Genomic DNA, 12038 nt, shown 5'->3' on the forward strand with positions numbered 1-12038 from the left:
AATTTGGCAGTATAAAACATATCCATAATTTGTAATGAATAACACTGAAAAACAGATTAAAATGTGTTCATGTTCCATTTCCTGACTGGATGAATAAAGCCTGTTTAAAAGTCCAATCTGTCGACGGCTTATTCAGTAGTAAAGAGGTACAAATGATAAAACATTTATTACCAGAGCGAGCCAGCAAGGGCGCTAATATGCATAATTTATGCTGTTTTTAGCACAATCATTAATGATAGTCGCCACAAATTCATTTCCCTCCAATATATTGTATTAATTTATTGTCCCGGTGATTATTTAGTCTGCCAATTCTGCATGCACTCAAAAAAAATCCTGCAGGAGCAAAACATGACATATGCTTTAATTGTCCCCGGCATATGTTTGCCTTTATTTCCATATTATATTTTATATTATTTAGAGTGGAACTATTGAATATTTAATTTACGCTTGGATTTTAGTGGATATAAAGCACATTTATACAACCCCCCCCCCCCCCCCCCCCCCCCCCGTCCTTGTCAAACAGCAGCGGGACGTGCATCTCTTTGTATTGCTTCATTTACACAATGAATGCATAATTGCTCACTCTTGCATCCCCCCATCCTCCTCCTTTAAATGCTTTAATTTGCAAAAAAAAAAGGAGAGGGGGGGCTGTGTTAGAATAATGGATGCTTTATGTATACAAAAAATATATATATATATATATAGTAAAAGGGGTTGGTGGGGGGGGGGGGATTGTACGAAGAGCCCTAACCGGTGCCTCTTAATCACTTCTAGGTTTTAAATGATGATGATGCAGGAGTCGGCCGCAGAGACAATAAGCAACAGTTCAATGAGTCAAAATGGAATGAGCGCCCTAAGCAGCAGCCAATTAGAGGCTGGCGGTAGAGACGGGAGATCAAGCGCTGGTGGCGGTGACACGAGCGGCGAAGTAAGCACAGTCGAGCTGCTGCATCTGCAACAACAGCAGGTAAGTTGTGTCTCCCCCCCCCCTTCCCTCACGCTCCTTTTTATTCCCCCTACCATGCCCCCCTCTTCTCTAATGTAGGCTCTGGCACACCTCTTAGTCATTTATGTTGTTTAGTTGGAGGTTTTTTGTTTTATTTCCTGGCTATATTTGCAGTGATGTTGCATATGAGTGAGTGTGTGTGCATGCTGGGCAGGCTGTTGGCCGCTAGAGGGCCCCCTTCTTCATTACAAAGCAGCAATAAGACCTTTGGCCATGCTTCTCTTTTGCTCCTTATTTGCACTGAATTAAAGGCCTACTGAAATGAGATTTTCCTATTCAAACGGGGATAGCAGGTCCATTCTATGTGTCATACTTCATCATTTCGCCATATTTTTGCTGAAAGGATTTAGTAGAGAACATCCACGATAAAGTTGGCAACTTTTGGTCGCTAATAAAAAAGCCTTGCCTGTACCGGAAGTAGCAGACGATGTGCGCGTGACGTCACTGGTGTGAGGGCTCCTCACATCTGAACATTGTTTACAATCATGGCCACCAGCAGCAAGAGCGATTCGGACCGAGAAAGCGACGATTTCCCTATTAATTTGAGCGAGGATGAAAGATATCTGGATGAGGAAAGTCAGAGTGAAGCACTAAAGTGAAGTGAATTAGTGAATTATATTTATATGGCGCTTTTCTCAAGTGACTCAAAGCGCTTTACATAGTAACACCCAATATCCAAGTTATATTTAAACCAGTGTGGGTGGCACTGGGAGCAGGTGGGTAAAGCGTCTTGCCCAAGGACACAACGGCAGTAACCAGGATGGCACAAGCGGGAATCGAACCTGCAACCATCAAGTTGCTGGCACGGCTACTCTACCGACCGAAAAAAAGAAAAAAAAAAAGAAAAGGCAACTGCTCCAGGCGGTGGCAGTGGGACCGTTTCAGATGTAATTAGACACATTTACTAGGATAATTCTGGAAGATCCCTTATCTGCTTATTGTGTCAATAGTGTTTTAGTGAGATTGTAAAGTCATACCTGAAAGTCGGATGGCTGCGGTAAACGCCAGTGTCTCTCAGAGAAGCCAATGGACGAGCCAAGATCACAGCTGCCTTTTTGAGCTGCAGGAGCACAATCCACTGAAGTCTCCGGTAAGATACCGACTTAATATCCCAATTTTCCCATCCAAAAACATGCTGGTTGACATAGAGAAACATGTTCGCTTGACCACTTTGTGTTAAAGCTTCACAACAAAGAAAGAAACACTGGCTGTGTTTTGGTTGCTAAAGACAGCTGCAATCCAACGCTTTCCATCAACAGCATTCTTCTTTGACGTCTCCATTATTAATTGAACGAATTGCAAAAGATTCAGCAGCACAGATGTCCAAAATACTGTGTAATTATGCGATTAAAGCAGACGACTTTTAGCTGTGAGTGGTGCTGGGATAAAATGTCCCCTCCAACCAATAACGTCACAAACACTCGTCATCATTCGTGTGATCATTTCGCGACGTTTTCAACAGGAAACTCCACGGGAAGTTTAAAATTGCAATTTAGTAAACTAAAGCGGCCGTATTGGCCTTTAAAGTCCTCCTGAAAGCCACTACTAGCGACCACGCAGTCTGATAGTTTATATATCAATGATGAAATATTAACATTGCAACACATGCCAATACGGCCGCTTTAGTTTACTAAATTGCAATTTTAAATTTCCCGCGAGGTATCCTGTTGAAAATGTCGCGGAATGATGACGCTAATGTTGATGCGTGCTTGTGACGTTATTGGTTGGAGCGGACATTTTATCCCAGCACCACTCACAGCTAAAAGTCGTCTGCTTTAATTGCATAATTCCACAGTATTTTGGACGTCTGTGTTGCTGAATCTTTTGCAATTTGTTCAATTAATAATGGAGACGTCAAAGAAGAATGCTGTTGTTGGAAAGCGGTGGATTGCAGCTGCCTTTAGCAACACAAACACAGCCAGTGTTTTTTTTGTGTGTTTGTTGTGAAGCTTTAGTATGGAACAGAGCGGTCAAGCGAACATGTTTCTCTACCACATGTCAACCGGCAGGTTTCGGTGAGAAAATTGTGGTAATAAGTCGGCTCTTACTGTAAACATGAGCGGGGCTTGCGTCCTCCTGCAGCTGTCAAAGAGGCAGCTGCGACTTTCTTGGCTCCTCCATGGCTTCCATCAGAGACACTGGTGGTCTCCACTCCCCGCCGACTTTCAGGCATGAATTTATAATCTCACTAAAACACTAGTAACACAATAATCATATAAAGTATTTTCCAGAATTATCCTAGTAAATGTGTCTAATAACATCTGAATCGCTCCCACTGCCCTCGTCTTTTTTTTTCCTTCTAGTCCTTCACTCTCACTTTCCTCATCCACAAATCTTTCATCCTCGCTCAAATTAATGAGGAAATTGTTCTTTTCGCCGTCCGAATCACTATTGCTGCTGGTGGCCATGATTGTAAACAATGTTCAGATGTGAGGAGCTCTACAACCCGTGACGTCACGCGCACATCGTCTGCTACTTCCGGTACAGGCAAGGCTTTTTTATTAGCGACCAAAAGTTGCAAACTTTATCGTCGATGTTCTCTACTAAATCATTTTTGCAAAAATATGGCAATATAGCTTTCCTCTGAGACACTGGCGGTCACCACACCCGTGGCCACACCCCTCCCACTTTCAGGTTGTCCAGGTATGACCATATAATCTCACTAAAACACTAGCAACACAATAAGTAGATAAGGGATTTTCCAGAATTATCCTAGTAAAATTGTCTAATATCTAAATCGCTCTGCCGTCTTTTTTTTTTCTTTTTTTTTCTAGTCCTTCACTCTCACTTTCCTCATCCACGAGTCTTTCATCCTCGCTCAAATTAATGGGGAAATTGTCGCTTTCTCGGTCCAAATCGCTCTCGCTGCTGGTGGCCATGATTATAAACAATGTTCAGATGTGAGGAGCTCCACAACCCGTGACGTCACGCGCACATCGTCTGCTACTTCCGGTACAGGCAAGGCTTTTTTATTAGCGACCAAAAGTTGCGGACTTTATCGTGGATGTTCTCTACTAAATCCTTTCAGCAAAAATATGGCAATATGGCGAAATGATGAAGTATGACACATAGAATGGAGCTGCTATCCCCGTTTAAATAAGAACATCTCATTTCAGTAGGCCTTTAAAAACGCATCTATTTTTTTCTGTGTGTGTGTGTGTGTGTGTGTGTGTGTTTGTGTGTGAGGGTATTCGTCAAAGTCAGGCGCCAGCGGAGCAAAAGTGCCTGTTGTTGTCTTTTCACGGTGAATGATGGCTTTGACAGTCGGCCAAAAGAGCAGCGGGGGATCAGGTCAAGGGGGTCCGCTCATGGGGTTGTGTCCTCCTTCTGGGTTTGGTGGCCATTTCCGTGTGTGTGTGTGTGTGTTTGTGGAGGCAGCTGAAGCCCCGTGGTGGTGTCTGCAGGGTGCTGGGAGTCAGTGTAGCAAAATGAAGCATGTCCTGCAGCCCCCCCTCATCCCATCCCTCACCCACCCCATCCACCCCCCGCCAGTCCAGCGGCGGTGCTGGCGGTGTCAAACGGCCACACTTTATCGCCACGCCGCCACTCTGATAAAAATTAAACGTTTTCAAAGCAGCTTACAGGTTAGACAAACTATTTATGGTTGCATAGAGATGGCCTGAAAATGTATTCTTTTTAAATGTATTCTTGGAAGAAATTTTTTTTTTCATTTTTGAGTAAATATTGTAAAAACAATTTGGGAAAATTATGAATCGGGATGAATAAGACGTTTAAAAAAAACAAAGTATCCGTTTAAGAAAAAAACATTGTACTAATACATTTTTTAAATGGATTTTTGAAAACTATACATCGATTTGATAGTGAAAGAAAAAAATTTCTAAAAAAAAAAAAAAAATTTTTGTAATTTTATTTTATTGATTTTTTTTATTTTATTTTTTTAAATTATGAATTGTAATCAGTATGAAAGAAGTGTTTCTAAAGAAATATTGTAAAAAAAATTGGGAAAATTATGAATCGGGATGAATAAGACGTTTAAAAAAAATAAAGTATCCGTTTAAGAAAAAAACATTGTAATAATAAATTTTTTAAATAGATTTTTGAAAACTATGAATCAATTTGATAGTAAAAAAAAAAAAAAAATTTTGTAATTTTATTTTATTGATCTTTTTTTCCAAATTATGAACTGACTTGGAATCGGTATGAGAGAATTGTTTCTAAAAAAAAAATATTCTTGCATTAAAACCTTTTGTATTATTTTTAAAAATGTATATAATTTTTTGAAATTATGAAGCGATTTATTGGGATGAGTGAGAAATGTTTCTAATTTTTGTACTTTTTATTTTATTGGGTTTTTCAATTGATTTTTGAAAAATATGAATCCATTTAGAACCGGATGAAACACATTATTTCTAAAAAAAATATTTTTCTATTTATTATCTATTTAACTTAATTATGAATTGATTTATAATTGGCATAAATAGGAAGTCTTTCGAAAAAAAATTACTTGCAAGAGAAAAATATTTTTGTACTTATTTTTTGCATTTTTAATAGATTTTTGAAAATTATGAATCGATTTAGAATCGGGATGATTTTTTATTTTATTTTTATTTTAAATTTTTTCCAAAAGATTCGAATTAGCTAGTTTTTCTCAATTTTTTTCGGTTGAATTTAAAATCTTAAAGAGTCGATATTGAAGATAAACTGTTTCAAAATGTTATTTAAATTTTTTTCCTGTTTTCGCCTCTTTTAAACCGTTCAATGAAGTGATTTTTTTCATAATTTATTCCCTACAAAAAACCTTTTGTTAAAGGGAAACAAATGTACGACAGAATGACAGACAGAAATACACATTTTTTAAATATATATATATAGATTTATTTATTAAAGGTAAATTGTGCAAATTGGCTATTTCTGGCAATTTATTTAAGTGTGTATCAAACTGGTAGCCCTTTGCATTAATCAGTACCCAAGAAGTAGCTCTTGCTTTCAAAAGGGTTGGTGACCCCTGTTCTAAATCATGCGTTCTTGCATTAAAATGTTTTAAAATACATATTTTTAATTGATTTTTGAAAAATGATGAATCCATTTAGAACTGGGATGACCAAAAAAATGTTTAAAAAAATGTATTCTTTTAACAAAAAAATATATATTTTTGTACTTATTTTTCGAATTTTTTAATAGATTTTTGAAAATTATGAATCGATTTTTAATTGGGATGATTTTATTTTTTATTTTTTCAAAAAGATTCGAATTAGCTAGTTTTTCTCCATTTTTTTCGGTTGAATTTAGAATTTTAAAGAGTCGAAATTGAAGATGAACTATGTTTCAAAATTTAATTTTTATATTTTTTCCCTGTTTTCTTCTCTTTTAAACCGTTCAATGAAGTGTTTTTTTTCATCATTTATTCCCTACAAAAAACCTTCCGTAAAAGGAAAGAAAATGTACGAAGGAATGATGGACAGAAATACCCATTATATATATATATATATATATATATATATATATATATATATATATATATATATATATATTTATTTATTTATTAAAGGTAAATTGAGCAAATTGGCTATTTCTGGCAATTTATTTATTTGTGTATCAAACTGGTAGCCCTTGGCATTAATCAGTACCCAAGAAGTAGCTCTTGCTTTCAAAAAGGTTGCTGACCCCTGTTCTAAAACATGTATTCTTGCATGAAAAATGTTTTAAAATACATTTTTACATTTTTTTAATTGATTTTGAAAATGATGAATCCATTTAGAATCGGGATGACCAAGAAATCTTTCAAAAACATGTATTCTTGTATGAAAAATGTTTTAAAATACATATTTTGATTGGTTTTTGAAAAATTATGAATCCATTTAGAACCGGGATGACCAAAAAATATTTCAAAAACATGTATTCTTGTAAGAAAAAATAAAATAAAAACATTTGTACCTATTTTTGCATTTTTAATAGATTTTTCAAAATTAATAATCGATTCAGAATCGGGATGAATATGAACCGCGATTTGGAAATTTTTGTGCACCCGTACTAGTTAGTGTACTCTCAAATTGACTTGTGCTTTATAAAAAGAGGCCGGCCCGTGGTGGCTTCTTCCAACCCAGAAACAGACACATTGAAATGAGCAGTCCAGCTAACAGGTCTCTGGAGGCTTTTTAAAAATCCTGGGCCCTTGTGCTGTTAACTTCACACACACACACACACACACACACACACACACACTGACTGCACAATAAGGTCCATCCGCAGACAAAAGATGGGAGGATGCATTTGCTTGCATTGTTTCACACGCCAGCGAAGGCAGGCTCTCTGCGTGAATGACAGCAGGCGTGCTTGACTGTTTACCGAGCATCAGACTATTTGCAGGGCTCTAATTTTCCTTCCATATTTGACATTGAGTGGTCCGGCGGGTATAAGAAGCTGCAGTCTCTCATCACGCTGCTGGAGGGATGATTAATAATAAGCACTGATGAATTCCCCCCCCCCCCCCCCTCCCATGTCCCTCTGGGTTCTGCCATTACCTAGCAGCTTCCCAAATACCACCTGCAGCTATAATTAGAAAATCAGCATCTTAAGGTCTCTCGCCTGAGATTGGACCTTGTAGGGGCTAAGTTACACCGGAGCAATTTTGTTTTTAACTTAGCACATATTTTTTTTAATCCTCCCCATAAAATATGCAGTGCAAACGAGAGAGGGTGTGATGTTCATTTGTTGTCAATATTCAGTGTTTTATCCTTCATAGTTAATATTGTAAATCCCACATTCTTTATTTTCATGTACATTCTGGGTGTCTCATTCGGTAAAAAAATGTAAAATTCCATAGTTTTTTCAGGCGGTCTGTCATAACTTTTTTAGCATTCAATCAGACATTTTTGTGAGGTTCTGTATTAGTGTTCCTTTTTTGTTTTTATTTTTTTTTATCACTCACATGAGTCCATTGTCTTGGTGGGGGGGTTTTTCGTTCATATTTTGCTGTTTGTTGCATTTTGTTTGATTGTAAAATATGTGGATAGAGGGGGGGTGTGATGTTCATTTGTTGTCAATATTCAGTGTTTTATCCTTCATAGTTAATATTGTAAATCCCACATTTTTTATTTTCAGTACATTCTGGGTGTCTCATTCGGTAAAAAAAAATGTAAAATTCCATTGTTTTTTCAGGCGGTCTGTCATAACTTTTTTAGCATTCAAAGATAAATTTTTGTGAGGTTCTGTATTAGTGTTCCTTTTTTGTTTGTTTTTAATTTTCTTATCACTCACACTCATATGAGTCCACTGTCTTTTGGTGGGTATTTTTCGTTTACATTTCCCTGTGTGTGTTGCGTTTCGTTTGATTGTAAAATATGTGGATAGGGAGGGGGTGTGACGTTCATTTGTTGTCAATATTCAGTGTTTTATCCTTCATAGTTAATATTGTAAATCCCACATTCTTTATTTTCATGTACATTCTGGGTGTCTCATTCGGTAAAAAAAAAAGTAAAATTCCATTGTTTTTTTAGGTGGTCTGTCATAACTTTTTTAGCATTCAATCAGACATTATTGTGAGGTTCTGTATTAGTGTTCCTTTTTTGTTTTTAATTTTTTTTATCACTCACACTCGCATGAGTCCACTGTCTTTTGGTGGGGGGGTTTTCGTTCATATTTCCCTGTTTGTTGCGTTTCGTTTGATTGTAAAATATGTGGATAGAGGGGGGGTGTGAAGTTCATATGTTGTCAATATTCAGTCTTTTATCCTTCATAGTTAATATTGTAAATCCCACATTCTTTATTTTCATGTACAGTATTTTTTGGACTGAAAGTCGCAGTTTTTTTCATAGTTTGGCCGGGGGAGCGACTTATACTCAGGAGCACCTAATGTATGAAATTATTAACACATTACCGTAAAATATAAAATAATATTATTAAGATCATTCACATAAGAGACTAGACGTATAAGATTTCATGGGATTTATCGATTATGAGTGACAGTTTGGTAAAGGTATAGCATGTTCTATATGTTCTAGTTATTTGAATGACTCTTACCATAATATGTTAGGTTATCATAACAGTTGGTTATTTATGCGTCATATAACCTACACTTATTCAGCCTGTTCTTCACTATTCTTTATTTATTTTAAATTGCCTTTCAAATGTCTATTCTTGGTGTTGGATTTTATCAAATAAACTTCCCCAAAAAATGCGACTTATACTCCAGTGCGACTTATATATGTTTTTTTCTTCTTTATTATGCATTTTCAGCCGGTGCGCCTTATACTCCGAAAAATACGGTACATTCAGGGTGTCTCATTCCGTAAAAAAATAAAAAAATCCATTCCATTTTTTCAGGCGGTCTGTCATAACGTTTTTAGAATTCAGACATTATTGTGAGGTTTTGTATTAGTGTTTCTAAAAAATGAGATATACTGCCCCCCCCCCCCGTCAAAATAAATACCCATTCCTGATCTAAAACGACTCATTCCAAGTATTAAGTCTCACTGCTCCTAAATTTCCACGATACAGTTGTGCTCACAAGTTTACATACCCTGGGAGAATTTATGATTTCTTGTCCGAGTCGCCAGAAGAAAGCCATTTCTGCGCAAATGTCACAAAGTATCCCGCTTACATTATCGCCAAACAGCACAGAGACGAGCCTCAAAACTTCTGGAACAAAGTAATTTGGAGTGATGAGACAAAAATGTAACTTTTTGGCCACTCGACCATGCAGCCCATTTTTCTTCAAGTGCCTCCTGATTGTGTATCTTGAAACAGCCACACCACAATTTTTCAGAGAGTCCTGCTGAAGTTATTTGTGGATTTTTTCTTTGCATCTCAAACAATTTTCCCGGCAGTTGTGGCTGAAATCTTTGCTGGTTGACCTGAATCCCTCATTTTCCACTTCTTAATCAGCGTTTTGAACACTGCTGATTGGCATTCTCAATTCCTTGGATATCTTTTTATACCGCTTTCCTGTTTTATGCAGTTCAATTACCTTTTCTCGCAGATCCTTTGACAATTCTTTTGCCTTCTCCATGACTCAGAATCCAGAAAGATCTATGCAGCACTGGATAAAAGATGCACTGGTCTGTCAGAAGCCCAGAAACTCACTGACCTTTTATACACACATTAATTACAAACAAACAGGTCACAGGTGAGGATAGGGACCTTGATTAGCCATTCAGACCTGTTTGTGTCAACTTTTGTGCATGTTCTCAGATCAAAATCACTGGGGTATGTAAACTTTTGATCGGGGTCATTTGGGTACTTTCTTTTGTCTTTTTGATTTAAAAAGAGCAACCACAGTTGTTTGCCAATAAATAGCATCACACAACCATTAAGCATGAGTGGAAGAAAGGTTTTTGTGTTATCATTCATATTCTCTGAAGAATGACCAAGGAATCCTAAATTCCCCCAGGGTATGAAAACTTATGAGCACGACTGTATATACTGGAGTTAAAGGCCTACTGAAATGAGATTTTCTTATTTAAACGGGGATAGCAGCTCCATTCTATGTGTCATACTTGATCATTTGGAGATATTGCCATATTTTTGCTGAAAGGATTTAGTAGAGAACATCCACGATAAAGTTTGCAACTTTTGGTCGCTAATAAAAAAGCCTTGCCTGTACCGGAAGTAGCAGACGATGTGCGCGTGACGTCACGGGTTGTGGAGCTCCTCACATCTGAACGTTGTTTACAATCATGGCCACCAGCAGCGAGAGCGATTCGGACCGAGAAAGCGACGATTTCCCCATTAATTTGAGCGAGGATGAAAGATTCGTGGATGAGGAAAGTGAGAGTGAAGGACTAGAAAAAAAAAAAGGGGCAAGGGCAGTGGGAGCGATTCAGATAGGGAAGATGCTGTGAGAGGTGCCGTGGCAGCCGTGGGGTTGGAAGGACCCCTTGGCTAGGCCCAACCGCAACAAAGGATAGAGCCATACCGCTTTGAACCCGACGCTGACGGTCTTGGTCAGGAGGACGTTGTTGATATTGATGCTGGAGTAGCACACGACATATATCGCCTTCAGAATACAGAAGGTTAAAAATTATCGCTGCATAGTACACTGTACTTTGTGTGTGTGGTTCAATCCAACAGTGTTCGCTTGACATCTCTGTTCCATAGTTAAAGCTTGACTGTCATCTTTCGAGAATGTAAACAATGAAACACTGGCTGTGTTTGTGTTGCTACACCGCTTCCCACCTACAGCGTTCTTCTTTGATGTCTCCATTGTTCATTGAACAAATTGCGAAAGATTAACCAACACAGATGTCCAGAATACTGTGGAATTTTGCGATGAAAACAGACGACTTAATAGCTGGGCACGATGCTGGCACAAAATGTCCTCTACAATCCATGACGTCACGCGCAGTCGTCATCACACCGAGAAGTTTTCAGCAGGATTTTTTGGCGCAAAATTTAAAATTGCACTTTAGTGAACTAACCTGGCCATATTGGCATGTGTTGCAAACTTAAGATTTCATAATTGATCTATAAATTATCAGACTGCGTGATTGGTAGTAGTGGCTTTCAGTCGGCCTTTAAGAGAAGAGCGGCACTACATTAAGAAAATGTTTAGTTTTTATTTTTGTGTGTCGACGTGGTATTGTTGCAAAATGTGATGCCTTGCCTTAAAACACAACAACAAGGCTCAACCTGGTCAAATTCGGACCAAACCCCTTGTCTACGATAAAGACTCCAATCAGAAGGTTGTCTGTCCCACGCTGAGAGTTGTTTTCAATATGCAAGCTGTGTTCTCTTTAGCATCCTAACATCTGAAATGCATGTTTATCATGGCTAAACCCACAAAAAAAGTCTGAAGCGTCAATGCCATTATGCTTTGAAGTGGGCATTTTTGGAGGGGGATGAAGCAATTCAAATTAATCCTTAGTTCAGAGCAAGGCTTTTCAACTGAATTGTTCTGGCGGCCACATTTCCAGAAATCCAAAGAGCTGACCTTCGCTCTTCACTATTTAGTTTTATTTACTATATTCCGGAGAACCCGACTTCTCTACAATAGACATTTGATTTTGGTCTATTTATTTTGTCCGAGTCTGTTTTTAAGAACCTTCTTCAAAACAATGCGAGACGCTCTCACACG

At 37.8% G+C, this 12038-nt stretch overlaps 1 protein-coding gene across 1 annotated transcript in view; it reads left to right on the forward strand.

Annotated features, from left to right (window-relative positions):
* Positions 1 to 12038, forward strand: part of LOC133561239 (forkhead box protein P2-like) — a 289077-nt gene that overhangs the window by 111411 nt on the left and 165628 nt on the right. The window contains 1 exon segment of the mRNA XM_061914578.1: positions 775 to 967. Within this exon segment, the coding sequence (XP_061770562.1) occupies positions 782 to 967 (186 nt within the window). The 5' untranslated portion in view covers positions 775 to 781.

Source organism: Nerophis ophidion, linkage group LG10 (assembly GCF_033978795.1).
Source record: "Nerophis ophidion isolate RoL-2023_Sa linkage group LG10, RoL_Noph_v1.0, whole genome shotgun sequence".
Lineage (NCBI taxonomy): Eukaryota > Metazoa > Chordata > Actinopteri > Syngnathiformes > Syngnathidae > Nerophis > Nerophis ophidion.